Raw genomic sequence first — 20016 nt, forward strand, 5'->3', positions numbered from 1 at the left:
CTTTTGTAGGTTCAGCACGCAAGATGCATATCAAACTGAGGTCTGTTAAGAAATTGTAATTATTTGTTAATTATTACTTGAAAATAGAGTTCATTATTATTATAAACATGAGTGAATAATTATTTGTAACTGTAATTCCTCTCTCAGTAAGCATTATCTGTGTTAATTGTTTCTTTCTGCTGCAAGGAGCGCAGCCATTGATGATAGCGATTTGTATCACATTTTTGTCTGTGTTTTCCTTAGAAACAAATCAAATGTTTGCTTCATGAAGTCTAAATAGTGCACAATACGAAAGTAGAGTTTCTGTGAAGTTTAATAAGGAGTTAAAATACTTATTTGGTCTAACAATAGAAAGTCTCTATCAATTGTCTGCCGCCATCTTAACAATTGTCTCAGCGGCAAATTCAAATTATGCAACTCTGCAGACATAAATGCTGAATGTAAATACAAATGAGTAAAAATAAATGTGCACCGGTGGTCCCGAACTCATTTGAATGAAAATGATTCGAATCAGATTGGTTCTTAAAAAACAGTGCTCATAGCACGATCCTTATAAGAAACTTTTCTAGCTGATGTATGGAGCCAAAATTAATTACGCACGAGTTGCGAAGAATATTATTTCAGGTAACATACGTCAGTGTTGTGCGCAGCTGATATTTGGTGGTTTTAATGATCATTTTGCTGAAGATAACTGCTTCCGTCTTAATCAATAGTTGTATTGAATCTGTTGTATGAACTGTGATTCAGTGACACTTACACAACTTACAGACAACACTTTAACACAATGTTAACTTGGAGTTCTTTAGCAACTTGACCAATTCTTTAGCCGGGAGAAAAATTATTTAGTAATTACTCAATGTAATAAAATAAGATTATCATATCAATTTACAAATTAGTTAAATACCAAACCACTGAATAACCCAGCAAACGCCACATTGGCGCCCAACGTGGGGCCACCAGTGCACATTTATTCACTTTAATAATTGAAATTGTGATCTATTACAGGTACGGGGTACCAAAACAAACTATTAATCATTGTTTATTTATTTGTTTCATGAGCATTGACATCTTCCTACCAAACTGCTGTACGAATCTGTATCTGCACTGGTGCCAGACACACGAGTTACTTCACATAAGCAGTGCAGTCCACAACTGTCAATCAATTCAGGTAGGAACAGATGTGCACATTCGGTAACTGAGCAGCAACACACTAACAACATTTGCTACGTGTGCAATTTCAAATTAAAATCAGTACCTGCAGCTGTAAGTAGTAATAATTGAATTTTTCTGGCTGCGAGAATAATATTTTTCAGTGTTATTTGTGTATATGCGTTAGTTATAAGATCATTTTGTGTCAACTGGTGCTTGTCAGTGATTTATGTATTTGTTGTGCTATATTGGTGATAGAATGGTTAAACAAAAGAAAAATAAACTGAATGAGCATACTGATGCATAGATGACATCAGGGTCTCAGGTAGGACAATCTACCCATATTTCTGTCGAATTATTAGAAAATTTAATTATGAATGATAATTTAGTAACTGATGTCCCGAGTGATAGTAAAACTGAGGAGCTGCTAAACCAAACTGACACTCCTGGATTCAACCAGTTAGGAATTAATGACAATATTTCTTCTGGGCAAGGGGCAGAAGTTAGCAATGCTCAAGCTATGTCCATACAGGATATGCTAACAGCATTATTTGAAAAGTTTACTATTAAAGAGCAGGAGCGTGAAAAACAACGCGAGCTTAAAGAGCAGGGGCGTGAAAGACAACGTCAGCAGGAAAAGGAAAAACGTAGACAGGAAAAGCTTATAGAAAAACAGCAACAGGAGCTCAGGGACCAAGAAAAGGAAAAGAAATTTATGGAAAATATAAACAATATTTTTCTGGAAAGAGATAAAGAAATTGTCCGTAGGATAAATCAAGTGTTGGTCGATCGTGACAATGCTATTACTACCCATTTTAAGCAGGAGATCGATGCAGTAAAAACCACTATTGAACCGCTAACAAACATTCCAGTTCAGGTCAATAGTCTTCAAACTGAAGTAGATAGACTATAGAACTAATTCAAAGCCTTGGCTACAGCTGTGGAAACAATGCAGGAGGACATTCCCTCGGAAATCCGAAAGCAAGTCCGAACAGAAGTAGCCAGGGTGCTGAGCTCTGAAAATCAAAACTTTGAAAATATGACAGTATGCAGTAATGACAACACTGGTACTGACAGGCAAAAGATCACAGATAATCTGACGGCGAATATTAATGCACCACAAGGAAGACCAAATTTTGGTGATCAACCGATATTACCAGAGCAATATGTGACACCAAGGAACAATAATAGTGAAATAGAATGTACTTGTAATAAAGTAACCACACCACCTGCGAATGATAGCAATTCCATGCACTTAACTACTTTGACACATGAAGAAAGCCTAATTAAGCATAGACAGTTTCAAATATTTAACGAAGAAAGCAAGAAATACATACATCCAGTAGTTTTCATTCGAAACTTCAAAAGTGTTCTTCCAAAATCATGGTCGGAAGAACAGAAAATACAGTTTGTGGTTTCACATATTTCTGGTGATGCGTCATTCTGGGCATTAAATGCAGCAGAGACTTGCAAGACTTTCCATGACTTTGAGAAGGCGTTCCTTGATCAATTCTGGTCAGCGTCTACTCAAGAGCGACTCCGTAAAATTGTTTACAATGCAGAAATGTACAATCCGAAGTCAGGTTCCTTAAGAAAGTACTTTGAAAAATATATTAATATGACCCGGTACTGGGATGAGCCAGTAACCACCAGAGACTTATTGCAAGTGTTAAAAGCTAGATTACCCATACATATTAGAGAAAAAGTATTTAATGTTACGGACACCGATCTGAAAGAATTTCTGTCTGTAATTGATTCTCTGGATCTAGTGCAAGAAGACGCCTGAAAAAATTCTGACGCAATCAGCAATAATAATAGTCCTAATAGAAAAAAATTCATGGAATGGAAATAGGGGTGAAGGTAGTCCAAAGAAAAATAAAAGTAAAGCTTATAGTAACGGAAAATACAATAATAACAATAATAATAGTAGGAAGAATCCCTACAACCAAAATTTTGGTTATCCTAATAATAATAATAACAGTAATTGTCAAAAGGCCAAAGAACACCAACAACCGAATGGTAATCAGAGGCCGTACCACAATGAAAACCCAAACAATAACAATAGCAACCGAAAGAGACGAAATGACAACAGGTCAGACAGTCCATATAAAGACAAGCCTAAAAATATGCGGGGTGACAGTGAATACTGGTGACAGCCAGGGCCAAGACATTGGCAGCCGCAGCAAAATTCTATCAATTCAGGTCAGCCAATAAATTATGTACAGGCTATACCTATACCAAGCAATCAATATCCACCGTGGTGGGATCCAAGCAGGCCTCCTCCGACTGAAAACTCACAAAATGTTAGAACAGTGGAGGTACCTTCGGAAACAAAACAAAACACTCAGAAGCCAACAAATTAATTTCGGTCCCTGTAGGCCAGGTGACCGAGGCCAACAATGAAGGCAATAGGTCGACAGAACAAAAAATAAACATGATGCGGTATCAGGATGGCAACAGGATCGAAAATGAGCTATATCAGGAACCTGCTGTCTTTGATAAGCCACAAAGGGAAAATATTCAAGAAGGTATCAGAGATAAGCAGATTGCCGATTTTGCCGGTTGCAAATTGTAAGGTTATAGGGGCATTGGGAAAAAAGACACAGAGTATAAAATACCAGACACAGGTGGAAGTTTCCTTGGGAAATGATCCCTTATTATGCACATTCCTACTAATGGATAACTTGTCAGTACCGGTGCTTCTGGGTCTTGAGTTCCTGCGGGAAAGGGAAGCTGTAATTGATCTCGCCCGTGGGACATGTGCACTTAAGTACCAACAGCGACCCATAACATTAATGCTGAATCGGGAGTTCGGAGCGAACCTTCCGCTAATAAGAGAAATGAATCTTTCTGTCAGCAAACAGAAGTTGTTAGTGTTGGATCATAAGCACCCACAGATGTGTCACAAAAATCGAAATAACGATGCACCCAGCAACGTGAGTGACATCGTCACAACAATAGAAGAGAAAGTACAGGAGGCAACTTGCATTAATGCTTCAGAGGCTAGACAATTAACAGAATTATTATCCAGATACCTCGGACTATTCATTGAACGCCCTGGAATCATAAAAGATTACCAGTATAATATGAACGTATATCCGCACAAGACCTATTGTAGAGCATCTTACTCGGTCCCCTGGACTAAGAAAAATGAAGTGATACGAAGGACCAATCAGAAGTGCAAGTGCACTACCCCATAACTGTATATATAGCATTTATGGTAAAATAATTAGCAGAAATAATTTGATAATATCATGTATGTATTAGTTTACAAGCTTTTATGTCAAGTATTATACTGCAATGTTGTTAAATTATTTGAACAAGGAGTAGAGAATCCCCATAATAAATGTATTTTTACTTTAAAAGGGATAAATAACTTGATAAACACTTGAGTGTTATTGCATTAAATGTGAGGAATTTTACCTTTCTGTACGTAGGATAGAAATGATTAAAATGCTTAAATAATATATTTGTTCGTGTGTAAGAATGGATATAACAAAAATATTTTCATAAGATCGAGTCATGTAGTCCCACACACGTAGTGAGTGTTGGTGGTGTGTGAGCTGTGTGACTGAGAAAAAAAAAAAAAATAAAATAAAATAAAATAAACTGCTTTCACCACTAGTGAAGCGAAATCTGAATGTGTACTGATTTACGTACATGGTTTCATTACGAAGTCATTTAAAATGCTCTTATGAGCAACATTCCTGTTAGATAAACCGAACATGGACATCTGTCCTAAAAACATGGTAAATAACAATCCGAATAAAAAAAAAAAAAAAAAAAAAAAAAAAAAAAAAAAAAAAAAAAAAAAAAATAGAAATATATAAATATATGTATTTGTATTAAAAATGGAAATGTACTGTTATCTGGATAGTTCAGAAATGATCTCATGGTCAAGATAATGTAGCAGATTCTGAAAGTTTTATATTGTCTCATGTTTATGTGACAGTGTAAAATTTTAAATTTTGTTATTCAGTCATGGTAATATGAACTTACGTGCAAGTGTACCAGACCTCATTACTTGAAAAGTGCCATTTGCATGTAGATTGTCTGTTAAGTACTGTGGAAAACTACTGACAGCAATCAGAACAGTGAAATGTGTTTCGCAGGAACTAGTGGACGTGTGAAGAACTGTGATTTACATTGTGGATAACGATGAACAGTGATGAAAACTGTGATCACATTACCTTATGAACGCTCTTGGAGTGTCAAAGTTAGCAGCAACACTATGAACGTTGAGTACTGTTGACTGTATTAATAATTAACTTGAACTGATGACCTTTAGTAGTTTGATATGAAGCGTCTCCGCGTGCCAAATTTAATATGACAGACTGTACAGCCAGCCGCGCAGCAAAACAATAATGCAACATTGGCTATGCAGCGCGACGCGAAAATATTTACATTCCGCTTAAGTGAACGAAGCACACTACAGACACTTGTATGATTAATGGTGCAGTGTTCAAAATGCGCGTATTGTGATAAACTTACATGTGAATCACTACATTGTGTTAAACAGTGTCAAAATACAGAACATACTCCAAAAACAGTCTAATTCCATCCGTGTGAATGCAAGTGAAATGGACACTAATAAACTTTTCCACAGGGTGAGAATAGTAATTATCTTGTCACTTATGCTTATATTTTGACACTTCATGTACCCGTCTTAAACTGAGGGACGTGGGAAAGGAGAAACAAGACCTGCTGCGGCGCGACTTCTAGCCAGCAGCAGATCCAAACCACGATGCAGCCGACGGCAGCCAACGCCCCACCGACTCGGCCGGGGGCGGTCCAGCAGCAGCCACTACCTGCCTGCGGTCCAACGGCTCGACACGGGGGCGGTCTTAAGACGTCAGCAGCAAATTGTTATGACATTCGATAAATGAGTGACTTTGGAAATTTTATGATACCCCCCCATGAGAAAACATTCATTATCTCAGATGCTTACAACAGAGTCATAAATTTGCATTTTCCCGCATTTTTTTTTTTTTTTTTTTTTACATTCATGTCAAGCCTGACTGTTAAAAGGAGGTGGCTGTATTTTCTTGAAGCCCCTTGGACGGTTTTATTCCCGGTTTTCTGAGTCCAGTGAACCCAAATGGGGAGGGGATAAGTTAATCCGGGAAGTATCCGCAGCAATTTCCGAGATAATACAGTCACTGAAATCATTTAAAGTACTAGATTCAACTATAATTTTATCATGTCTAAAAAAAAAAAAAAAAAAAAAAAAAAAAAAAAAAAAAAAAAAAAAAAAAAAAAAAAATAATTTTTTTCTCAGCCCAAGGGGCATTGTAACATCCACGAGATAAATTTTTGGCTACAGTGCAACGAGAGGAAATTATGCCTCTAACAGTTATAAACATTATGTATTCGACGTATGGAAAAACAGTGAATACGACGATAAACATTAATTATTTATATAATATTCTATGATGTAATTAGACATATCAATGTTTATCATACAAAGACAATGATAATTGTAAATTCCTTTTACGATCTGCGTTTGTCTTCCTTTGTTTTTTTACCTTTTGTTGGATGGCTTTTGTAGCTTCAGCATGCAAGACGCATATCAAACTGAGGTCTGTTACGAAATTGTAATTATTTGTTAATTATTACTTAAAAATAGAGTTCATTATTATTTTAAACATGAGTGAATAATTATTTGTAACTGTAATTCCTCTCTCAGTAAGCATTATCTGTGTTAATTGTTTCATTCCGCTGCAAGGAGCGCAGCCATTGATGATAGCGATTTGTATCGCGTTTTTGTCTGTGCTTTCCTTAGAAACAAATCAAATGTTTGCTTGATGAAGTCTAAATAGTGCACAATACGAAAGTAGAGTTTCTGTAAAGTTTAATAAGCAGTTAAAATACTTATTTGGTCCAACAATAGAAAGTCTCTATCAATTGTCTGCCGCCATCTTAACAATTGTCTCAGCGGCAAATTCAAATTACGCAACTCTGCAGACATAAATGCTGAATGTAAATACAAATGAGTAAAAATAAATGTGCACCGGTGGTCCCGAACTCATTTGAATGAAAATTATTCGAATCAGATTGGTTCTTAAAAAACAGTGCTCATAGCACGATCCTTATAAGAAACTTTTCTAGCTGATGTATGGAGCCAAAATTAGTTACGCACGAATTGCAAAGAATATTATTTCAGGTAACATACGTCAGTGTTGTGCGCGGCTGATATTTGGTGGTTTTAATGATCATTTTGCTGAAGATAACTGCTTCCATCTTAATCAATAGTTGTATTGAATCTGTTGTATGAACTGTGATTCAGTGACACTTACACAACTTACAGACAACACTTTAACATGACGTTAACTTGGAGTTCTTTAGCAACTTGACCAATTCTTTAGCCGGGAGAAAAATTATTTAGTAATTACTCAATGTAATAAAATAAGATTGTCATTTCCATTTACAAATTAGTTAAATACCAAACCACTGAATAACCCAGCAAACGCCACAATGCCAAAGCTAAATCAATGAAAATTGGTATTTCACTTCGTGGAGATGAAAGTTTCTAAGGAAATATCTCCAAAAGATGCTAAAGGCATTATTAACAAAAACTTTGGACTCCAGCTACCAGAATCGCTTTTTTGTCAGAAATACATTCAGAAAACATCACACTTATATGGCCTTAATTAGCGTGAATTGCTTAGAAGGTGTCACAGTTTGCAAACAACATAAAAATTCCATTAAATAAAAATTAAAAAATCTATGCATGCCTACAGTCTACACAAGAGAAGCAGTGGATGCTAAGCTAGTTATATGACAAAAAAGTAAAGCAATCATAAAGCCGAAGATTGTTTTGAATGCCACAGTGCTTTATTAGACATGGTCTTGTTGGTGGTGGTATGCCATTGCCTTGCTCCAACCTTTGAACTGACTTACCCAGTCATTTATAGGGTGCCTGCAGTATAATGTATAATGACGCAACTCAGTATTTTTCACATAAACAAATATTGCCTGAGGTGAAAGAAATGATAAGTTACAGATAAAAATCTTAGGACTGAACAGGGACTGAAACCGAGAACTTTGGGCTTTAGTTTGGCACTTAGTGATACATTAGTGGTGGTAAATATTTATTGTATAGTATCTACTATGTTACTCATTGTACATATTCATTACATGTGTGGTACGACATCATTGTTGTAAATGTGAGTTAATACAAGCGGCAAATCATGGAATTGACATGTACAATGTGGTGAAATGATAAGTAGCTGTGGCCAATTCAGTGGTGGCACTAATTGCTTTCACTAGGAAATCCTTAGAAAAGGTTGTGCAAAGAAGTATCACATTACCTACTAAGGCTGCTGTTACATGGCAGGCAATGTCATCTCAATATTATCATTCCCCTGATACAAAGGTAGCTCTACTGCCTAATTTCACTATATTTGTAAACAGAAAAGAGACCGAAAAATTTAGAAGTGTAGTTAATGAGTTCCTCCCCTCAGCATGCACATAATTTGTGACCAGGGGTTTCCTACAGTTGCCTCATCCCAGTCCGCTTTCCCCATTTATATTTAACCCTCAAAGTGGGCGCACAGATTTTCATAACACGAGTAGATGTACAAAGATCTGAAGAATGGCTGTCTTTATGTTATCAAGATAAAAATGTATGAGCAAAATCACAGTTTAATCTTAGTTAATTAACCAACAATAAAATAAGCTTACATTATGCAAGCTAAATCACTATTTAACCAAGCAATAATAAAATAAATTTTCATTGTATCACTTTGTTGCCATGTACAAGTTTTACTCCACGGTAATGATCCACTTGGAGCATAAAACAGCACAATTGCATCAGTTCCGAGTGAAATGCTAATTCGATCACTAATTATCTCACTGACAACAGCATCATTGTGAGATTGTGCTGCTAGCTCGGAATCTGGGGCATTTTCTTGCACAGACTAAATTTTTTCTCACCTAGCTCACTATTTCTTTTATATTACTGCTGCTCACTTGGACATATGACAACACAGCTTATCACTATGTTAGCTACAGCAATAATGAAGGAATTGTCCGCAGCTCGTGGTCGTGCGGTAGCATTCTCGCTTCCCACGCCCAGGTTCCCGGGTTCGATTCCCCGCGGGGTCAGGGATTTTCTCTGCCCCGTGATGACTGGGTGTTGTGTGATGTCCTTAGGTCAGTTAGGTTTAAGTAGTTCTAAGTTCTAGGGGACTGATGACCATAGATGTTAAGTCCCATAGCGCTCAGAGCCATTTGAACCATTTTGAAGAAATATGTACAGGCTCACAATTGTAAAACAACAATGGAAGAGAACAGAACAATGTTACTTGAGATTGGCACACTTAATACACAGGCACGTCCACTCAAAGGTTAAAAATTCACTTTTGAAGTCAACTGAACACTGTAATGTATTGTGAAATACTATTTAATAGGCCTCTTTCACACCTACATGTACGTGATTACTCTGCTATTCCAATAAAGTGCCTAGCAGAGGTTCAAGGCACCACCTTCAAGCTGTCTCTCTACCGTTCCACTCTCGAATGGTGCGCAGGAAAAATGAGCAATTAAATTTTTCTGTGCAAGCCCTGATTTATTTTATCGTGATGATCATTTCTCCCTATGCAGGTGGGTGCCAACAGAATGTTTTCGCAATTGGAGGAGAAAACTGGTGATTGAAATTTCATAAGAAGATCTCGCCACAATGAAAAACGCCTTTGTTTTAATGACTGCCACTCAAACTCACTTATCATGTCTGTGGCACAATGTCTTCTATTTCATGATAATACAAAATGAGCTGCTCTTCTTTGAACTTTTTCGATGTCATTCGTCAGTCCCACCTGAGGTGGATTCCACACAGCACAGCAATACTCCAGAATAGGGCGGACAAGCGTGGTGTAAGCAGTCTCTTTAGCAGACCTGTTGCATCTTCTAAGTGTTCTCCCAATGAATCTCAGTCTTTGGTTTGCTCTACCCATGACATTATCTATGTGGTCATTCCAATTTAGGTTATTTGTAATTGTAATCCCTAAGAAATTAGTTGAATGTATAGCCTTCAGATTTGTGTGAATTATTGTGTAATCAAAATTTATCAGATTATAACTTCACACTTTTCTTTATTCAGGGTCAATTGCCACTTTTTGCACCATGCAGATATCTTATCTAAATGATTTTGCAAATTGTTTTGATCATCTGATGACTTTACAAGAAGGTAAATCACAGCATCATCTGCAAACAATCTAAGACAGCTACTAAGATTTTCTCCTATATCGTTAATATATGTCAGAAACAACAGAGGGCCTATAACACTTCCTTAGGGAATGCTTGATATCACTTCTGTTTTACTTGATGACTTTTCATATATTACTGCGAACTGTGACCTTTCTGACAGGAAATCCCGAATCCAGTCACACAACGGAGGCGATATCCCATAGGCACGCAGTTTGGTTAGAAGACGCTTGTGAGGAACGGTGTCGAAAGCCTTCAGGAAATCTAAAAATATGGAATCAATCTGACATCCTCTGTCAATACCACTCATTACTTCACGAATATAAAGACCTAGTTTTGTTTCAAGAGAATGATATTTTCTGAATCCATGCTGACTATGTGTCAATAAATCATTTTCTTTGAGATAATTCATAATGTTACCACAGTATATGTTCCAAAACCCTACTACAAATCAGCATTAGTGATATGGGCCTGTAATTTAATGGATTACTCCTACTTCCCTTTCTGTATCTAACAGTGTTTCCGATGTCCCATCAAGTGGTAGTATCAATATGGCATCTAAGATACTGCATCTTGCAAGCAGACATAGTTCCTTGCAGCTCCACAGATAATGCAATCCTAGGGTACAATGGATGCACCCTCAAGCAGTGTTCTGCACTTAAATACACACATGTGATCACATACTGACACTAGTCTGTTATCACTTGAAGCCTCCAGACAGAATCATTTGATACAATGTTCGACTAATGCTTGTTTTGCAGTTTTCTGTCTCTCATTATTCAATCTGGTTTGATCTTGCATGCTTATGACAACATTCTGTGGTTTTGACTCTGATTCTAGGCAGCCATTCACTACATCTACACGGGTGTTACTGATCACTCACACCTCCCGTTTGTTTCACTTACTGTGCTGACTGATACTGTACTTTTGATACCTCAGCCTAGTAGGCTAGTAAATATCTCCCTTTCTCCTTATTGATACTGAATGTAATAAGAACATTTCTGTATAAGTTACTTGTACATTCAAATTTTACACACAAAAAGGTATCCACATTTACCTCCACACTATGTGCAAACCTACTATCCATTTCATATTCAATCATGAAGGATACAGACACTTTGATATCTTTCTTTATCTCCTCTTCCGTTATTTCCCCATAGTCAATTACAAGCAAAGGGGGATATATTCGGCCTCCTCCTTCAGAACCCTGCAGCTTCACTCTGAAAAACAAAGAGAAAATTCATATTAGACCCAGTTTTAATGACATGATTTGATTTCTAGTCTCATCTAAATCCTTTCTTTATGGAAGACAATAATTTTCCAAGAGTAAATATGGTTTTTATTTTTTCCTCTTCCTTGTGATAGACCATGGCATTTCCGCTTAAAAGGAAAGAGAAAGTTAATGCAGATCTACAGCAAATATATGAACTTTACTATTACCTTACAGCAGGAAGAGGCAGACAAAAGCTGAACTGCGAGAGAACGCAAAGAGGAATAAAGAATGAACACAAAAATATTGATAAGTGAAAGAACAAAAAATGGAATGGCAAAACGTAAACTACGTTCTACAAGGCTACTAACTTAAACTCTCTTCATCTTGTAAATAAAACAGTTTACTATGTCATCACTTGTTTCTTCTGTCACTACATGTTTCGATGGTTCACACCATCAATTTCAGATGGAGAATTGTATTGTTACATTTCTGGCATTAGTGTAGAGCACAGACATCTTTTCAAGCAGCAGATAAAGTACAAAGCAGGTTATGTTTTGTCCTCTGAAGGTAAGTAGAATCAAATCGATGCTACACACTGCTACTCATTGCATGTGCTCTTCACTGTGTATTATTATTTTTACACTGTTATTGAAACTAGCTTTTACACACACACACACACACACACACACACACACACACACACACACACATTATGAGTCCCATACATACAAAATTTGATTGAAATTGCTCCAAACATTCTCAGCCTCCCCCTCTACCCATGGGAGATAGGTAGTTCTAATCCTCTCAGAAACCTTTGCAGGCAAGCATATGACTCACCAATGTTTCATTGCAATCAGACGAATGTTACAGGAATGCATGGGAGACAAACAAACAAAAATTCAAGTCCAGGTTGAAACATCAACAATATTATGAAAAGGATAGCTCGCTACTCACCATAAAGATGACACACTGTGTCACAGACAGGCACAAGGAGAAGACTGTTACGCATTGAGCTTTCAACCAAAGCCTTCTTCAGACAAAAAGACATGCGCACACTCAAACAAGCAGGTACACCTCACGCACGCATGACTGCTATCTCCAGCTGCTGTGGTCAGGATCCCTGAATGGTATTTTTACCACAGTGGCCGAAGATAGTGCCATGTGTGCATGAGGTGTGCCTCTTAGAGTGACTGTGTACACTTTCCTTTTCTGATGAAGTCTTTGGTCAAAAGCTCAATGTGTAACAATCACTTTGTTGTACATGCCTGCAACTCACTGTGTCATCTTTATGGTGAGTTGCACTCTATCCTTTCTACAGTACAGCTTAAAAACACCAATGAATCAAAAAATTATGACCACCTGCTTAACAGCTTTGTTCGTCCGTCTTTGGAAAGGAATACATCACTGATTCTGCATCTCAGGCATCCGACAGTTGTTAGTAGGTTTTTGGAAGTATATCACATTAGATATCTATGCACAGGTCATATAATTCACACAAATAACAAGCCACTGATTTGCGTATGTGGTGATGATACCCGATAGTGACCTAGGTGGGCTCCACAGGCTTTACATCAGGTGAATTTGGTAGTGAAGACATCAAAATAACTTCACTATAATGCTCCTTAAAACATTGTAACACGATTCTGGCTCTGAGACACAGACAATTATACTGCTGAAAGACGGCATCACCATCAGGGAAGCCTGAAGGAATGCAGGAGGTTCACTCCTGTCAGCATATCTTTGATTATTACCACAGGTCTGATGCAAGTGCAGGAGAATGTCTCCCATGACATAATACTGTTCCCACCAGCCTGTATCTGTGGCGTGCTGCACATTTCACACTGCCATTCACCTCGATGATGGCTTTTATGGAGTCAACTACTGACCTAGTGTAGCAAAACCATGATTCACCCAAAGAGCCAACACATTTCCATTTATCAACATTCAAAGCCTGATGGTCCCATGCCCACTGCAATCGTACACGTAGGGGTGGTCTGCTGTTGAGCTCTATGTAGGATGACCACTGTGCTCAAAAACATTTGTGCATGGACTGGCAAGGTGCTCTTTCAGCAGAGGTGCCACAGGTCCCCATCTATCCTACTTTACCTAGCAGACAAGCCTCTGAACCCCACATTTTGTGAAGAGTTGTGGACGTCCAACTATTTAATGCCTAATGGTGGTTTCACTGTCCTTCTACCACTTTCTGTTGATGCTCATGACAGCAGCACGTGAGCACTCGACAAGCTTTGCCATTTTCAAGGCATTCGTTCACAAACTCTGTGTATTAGTAATTTTCCCTTTGCGAAAGTTGCTTTTCTTAATAGATAGCCACATTTGCAGCCCAAATCTTTGATTGGGTGATCCCCCATCTGTGTCTGCTGCACTTACACACTTTTGTTACTGTGTCATGCTCCCACAACACCACCAAGTGGCAACCAGTGTTGTGGTGGGTAGTGGTCATAATGTTGTGGCTGATCAGTGAGTACTTAACGAATAAGTAGTGAGTACGAGCCACGCGAAGCACAGTATGCAGTGTGCGGGACACGGCCAAGTGTAGAGACCCAAACTGGCAGTCGTGTGAGGGCAGGCATCATTGACAGTTGCATCTATATTCCGAATTTTTCAGAGTAAATTAATTAAGACTTAGAGTTAATGATTTCATGTTGTTCGTTTGATATTTACTTATGTTGTCTACATAGATTACTCATATTTAAATTTCATACTTTATCATTTTTAAATGTATTCTGTTTTTTATTTTATTTACTTAGCAGTCCCCCAACACGATAATGCTTGGATCAAAATATTAACTTTAAGGGGAAATACATATTATTTTTTACATTTTTGTTGGGATTTTTTAAAATTTTCAATTAAGTTTTATTTCATGGGTTTTAAACTTGATATTTTACTAGAAGAAACATTAGGACCCACATCCTATCTCTACAAACACACAAATACCTTCTGGGACAAAATACGAAATTGTAATGTGAGATTTTTTCAGTTATGCTGTTTACATGTTTCTTTTCTTTAATCACACATACTGCACTTATTGACTATGACTATGACTATTCATTGACTATGTTTTAGTATATATTTAGCTAATTTAGATAACACAAACAATATGCAATGGCAATAGGAAGGAAGGAAGATTGGGTTTAATGTGGCATCGACTTTGAGGTTAGAGAAGGAGCACAAGCTTGGATGGTGTCCTGGATGGGGAAGGAAATCAGCCGTGTCCTTTCAAAGGACCCATCCCAGCATTTGCCTCAAGTGGTTTAGGGAAATCGCAGAAAACCTAAATCTGGATGACCAGACTTGAATTTGAACCATCATCCTCCCAAATGCAAGTGCAATGTGCAAACCACTGTGGCAGTGGCAATAATTGTAAATCAGGTCAGAGTACAGTGGATAGCCATTGTGCTCTCTTGTAATAGGCTGCTTAACCTATTGGGGCAAAATCTTTTGATTTAATACTGAATTGTAGACCTCAAAAAGAACTACAAAAAGTCTGCGAGAACATATGTTTCTCTTTTACAGTTGAGTCACTATCTCTCTTTTTCTGCTTTGTAGGTGCTGAAACAGGCAACTTCAAAAGACAAAAAATCATCACTGTTGGTCAAGTGTAAAAGATAAACATATGTTCTCATGGACTTTTATTTAGATGTTTTTGAGCTCTACGATATGGTACTAAGTAACTTAATATAGCTATTACATATTACATAGTGTATATCAAGAAAGTGCGCTGGCGGAGAACATTTTTACATAATTTAGCTCATGAAATGTAAATGAGTAAACAGATTTTCATGGAACACAGCCAAGAACCATCCCAATTAAACCAGCTTTCAGGTAAAATAAACTGAATTTAAATCAGACCTTACATTTGGGAGCTATAATGCCACAGACGGTACACAGATACACGCACTACACTTAAAACACCCCCTAATAGTTCCTTTGTTGATTAGGAGAGACAGATAAGCTGGGGATGGTTGAAAAGGGAGGCTAGGTCACTCAGAACCCAGGATGACAATGATCTATATCTTGTGAGAGCTGAGCTGAGACATCAAGCCATATATATTAGTAACTCTCTCAAAGAATATAAAAAGGTAATGATCACAAACTCAATAATTATCAACTGCATGAATGTACTCACTCATTGCAACTACTGTATATAATTCACAGTTAGTGGATTGTCCAATGCTATTTCAAGTTAAATAAGGGCACAAAAATTCAGTCGTTATAGCATGAAAAGAGAATGCTTGTGGTTTCTCGGGAGGTCGTTCCAAGGCGTGGCAGGCAGCGAAAGACATCCCCGGAGGCTGATCAGAAAGCCTCCCCGGTGCGTCTGACAAACAGGTTTGAGGTGCTCTCTCTGGCTGAGCCAGATGCAGAGAGGGTGCTTCCTGTCGCCGTTGGATTAGCAGCTGCCAGCAGCAAGTCGTATACTCCTAGCTCACTTATTTGTTACAAGTTTAATTCTTAATTTCTTTGCGTGTTTTTGGGTACTTGGATTGTTTAATTCATAAATTTCGGGCGTATTATAGTATTTCAGAGTTGTAGCACCGCGCTTTAGTACCTGAATAGTGTAAATTTGCGTAGTCGTTTGTCTTCTGTTTTTGTTTTGAACGGCCAGTGTCGGTTGGTCACAGCCAGTGTGCTTCCTGCCGCCGTTGGATAAGCAGCTGCCAGCAGCAAGTCGTATACTCCTAGCTCACTTATTTGTTACATAGTTTCGTATAGGAGGTGTAATTTTGAGTTTTAGTTACAGTAATCCAAAATTCAGGCAGATTGTAGTGCAGTCGTTAGGCATTTGTACACGTTAGTTCACACATTCTTTGCGTGTTTGCCTTGCGTTATCTAGGCACGGACTCGTGTTTCAGTAACTGTTGTTCAACAGCGATTAGACAGGGACTGTGATTGCTGTGTTCGGATGAGGGCTGAATTGGCATCCCTTTGTTCACAGCTGCAGGCGGCGCTGACTTCGTTCGTGCAGCTTGAGGCTGTTGCCAATGGGCACCACTGTGGGAAGCCGGACTTGGGTATCACGGGGATGTCAACCTCGTCCTGTCTGTCCCCAGATCGGTCTGCCACTGTGGTTGCCCTGGTTGCTGCCCGCAGTGGGGCTGAGCCCTCGCCTGTGGTTGATTGGGAGGTCGTTCCAAGGCGTGGCAGGCAGTGAAAGACGTCCCCAGAGGCAGATCAGAAAGCCTCCCCGGTGTGTCTGACAAACAGGTTTGAGATGCTGTCTCTGGCTGAGCCAGATGCAGCAGCCTGCCCTGTTTCAGAGGATGATTCTCAGCCTTCAAGGTCCGGGCAATCGCAGAGGATGGGCTTATTGGTAGTTGGGAGCTCCAATGTCAGGCATGTAATGGGGCCTCTTAGGGATATGGCGGCTAAGGAGGGGAAGAAATCCAGTGTGCACTCTTGTGTGCATTCCGGGTGGAGTCATTCCTGATGTGGAAACGGTCCCTCCGGATGCCATGAAGAGCGCAGGGTGCAGCCAGGGTGCACACGTCGGCACTAATGACGTGTGTCGCTTTGGATCTGAGGAAATTCTCTCTGGATTCCAGCAGCTATCTGATTTGGTGAAGGTTGCCGGTCTTGCTTACGAGATGAAGGCGGAGCTCACCATCTGCAGCATTGTTGGCAGAACTGACTGCAGACCTTTGGTGCAGAGCCGGGTGGAGGGTCTGAATCAGAGGCTCAGACGGTTTTGTGACCGTGTTGGCTGCAGATTCCTTGACTTGCGCCATTGGGTGGCGGGGTTTCCGGTTCCGCTGAATAGGTCAGGAGTTCACTGCACTCAGCTGGCGGCTACATGGGTAGCGGAGGCTGTGTGGCGTGGACTGGGCGATTTTTTAGGTTAGAAGGCCTCGGGAAAGTACGGGATGGGCTGCAATCTCAAAGGGTGCATGGCAAATACAGGATGTGCTTGGATCAAGGAACAGTCGGAATTGTAGTTGCAAATTGTTGTAGTTGTGCTGGGAAAGTCCCTGAGTTTCAAGTGTTAATAGAAAGCACAGAAGCTGAAATCGTTATAGGTACAGAAAGCTGGCTAAAGCCTGAAATAAGTTCTGCTGAAATTTTTACAAAGTCTCAGATGGTGTTCAGGAAAGATACATTAGGCAGAATTGGTGGTGGAGTGTTTGTGTCTGTCAGTAATGGCTTATCTTGTAGTGAAGTCGAAGTAGATACTCCGTGCGAATTGGTATGGGTGGAGGTTATACTTAACAGCCGAACTAAGTTGTTAATTGGCTCCTTCTACCAACCCCCAGACTCCGATGATATAGTTACTGAACAGTTCAGAGAAAATTTGAGTCTCGTAACAAATAAATACCCCACTCATACGGTTGTAGATGGTGGGGACTTCAACCATCCCTTGATATGTTGGCAAAAATATTTGTTCAAAACTGGTGGTAGGCAGAAAACATCTTCCAAGATTGTCCTAAATGCTTTCTCTGAAAATTATTTCGAGCAGTTAGTCCACGAACCCAAGCGAATTGTAAATGGTTGCGAAAACACACTTGGCCTCTTAGCAATTGAGAGATTCATACCTCAAAAATTGGTAATAGATGGAACTGATCCCCCATGGTACACAAAACAGGTCCAAACGCTGTTGCAGAGGCAACGGAAAAAGCATGCGAAGTTCAGAAGAACGCGAAATTTACAGACACGCGAAATTAGGCACGAACTTCAATGCGAGATGCCTTTAATAGGTTCCACAACAAAACAATGTCTCGAAATTAGGTACAAATTCCGAAGAAATTCTACTTGTATGAAAAGTACACAAGCGGCAAGACGCAGTCAATACCTTCGCTGCACAGCGCCGATGCTACTCTTGCCGACGACTGTGCCGCTAAAGCGGAGTTATTGAACGCAGTTTTCCGAAAGTCCTTCACCAGGGAAGATGAATGGAATATTCCAGAATTTAATACTAACAAAGAGATAGAGGTGCTGGCCAGTACTTACCTCACCTCAGTACAGCCGATAGATACACAAAAAACAGAACCAAAATTTACGTTCCAAGCTTCCAGAACAAATGTTCCTTCATCAGGGAGGAGAGAGGGGAAAGAAGGGGAAGAAGGGAAAGTGGATTCAGTTACTCACAACCCAGGTTATGAAGCAACAGGGAAAGGAAAACAGGGAGGGTAGCAAGGATGGAGGCATGGTTGTCAGAGAGAAGCCAAAGATATTCTACTGTAAGTACTGTGCCAGCTTCAAACCAAAGAGGATGCATACAGAAGTAAAGAGGTATACAGTATAAAGATAAACACAACTATGTAGGATGAAAAGATGTATGAATGGCTAAAGAGGAAAGGGATAGAGGAGAAGACTGAAGAGTAAATGGGAGTGAGGTTGTTTAACGTAGGTTCAGTCCAGGGAGATGGCGGGATGAAAGGATGTGTTGGAGTGTAAGTTCCCATCTCCGCAGTTCAGAGGGACTGGTGTTGGGTGGGAGAAGCCAAATGGCACATACGGTGTAGCAGGTTCCTAGGTCCCTAGAATTATGCTGGAGGGCATGCTCCGCTACTGAGTATTGGACATCTCCTAGGCGGACAGTTCATCTGTGTCTGTTCATGCGCTCAGCCAGTTTAGTTGTTGTCATACCGATGTGAAAGGCTGTGCAGTGCAGGCATGTCAGCTGATAAATGACATGTGTAGTTTCACACGTGGCCCTGCCTTGAATTGTGTATGTTTTACCAGTAGCGGGGCTGGAGTAGGTGATTGTGGGGGAATGCGCGGGGCAGGTTTTGCAGCGGGGTCGGTTACAGGGGTAGGAACCACTGGGTAGAGAAGGTAGTCTGGGAATATTGTAGGGTTTAATAAGGATGTTACGGAGGTTAGGAGGGCAACGAAAGGCAACTCTGGGTGGTGTGGGGAGAATTTTGTCAAGGGATGATCTCATTTCAGGGGTTGACTTGAGAAAGTCATATCCCTGGCGGAGTAATTTGTTGATATATTCGAGGCCAGGATAATATTGGGTGACAAGGGGGATGCTTCTGTGTGGTCTGGGGGTAGGAACATTGTTGTTGGACGGGGAGGAATGTATTGCTCGGGAGATCTGTTTGTGGACAAGGTCTGCAGCATAGTTGCGGGAGAGGAAAGCACTGGTCAGGTTATTGGTGTAATTGTTAAGGGATTCATCACTGGAGCAGATACGTTTGCCACGAATACCTTGGCTGTAGGGAAGGGAACGTTTGATGTGGAATGGATGGTAGCTATCAAAGTGAAGGTACTGTTGTTTGTTTGTGGGTTTGAAATGGACAGAGGTGTGGATGTGAGCTTCGACGAGATGAAGATCAACACCCAGGAAGGTGGCTTGGGTTTTGGAGAAGGACCAGGTGAAATTCAGATTCAAAAAGGAGTTGAGGTTATGGAGGAAATTAAGGAGTGTTTCTTCACCAAGAGTCCAGACCACAAAGATGTCATCTATAAACCTATACCAGGCCAGGGGA

The 20016-nt window shown here is 39.6% G+C and overlaps 1 protein-coding gene across 2 annotated transcripts in view; it reads right to left on the bottom strand.

Moving 5' to 3' along the window:
• Window positions 1-20016, bottom strand: part of LOC124615793 (meckelin) — a 213460-nt gene that overhangs the window by 114438 nt on the left and 79006 nt on the right. For both annotated transcript variants that reach the window (XM_047143917.1, XM_047143916.1), the window contains exon 7: window positions 11411-11573. In XM_047143917.1, the coding sequence (XP_046999873.1) occupies window positions 11411-11573 (163 nt within the window). The remainder of the gene's footprint in view (window positions 1-11410; window positions 11574-20016) is intronic.

Source organism: Schistocerca americana, chromosome 5, assembly GCF_021461395.2.
Source record: "Schistocerca americana isolate TAMUIC-IGC-003095 chromosome 5, iqSchAmer2.1, whole genome shotgun sequence".
NCBI lineage: Eukaryota > Metazoa > Arthropoda > Insecta > Orthoptera > Acrididae > Schistocerca > Schistocerca americana.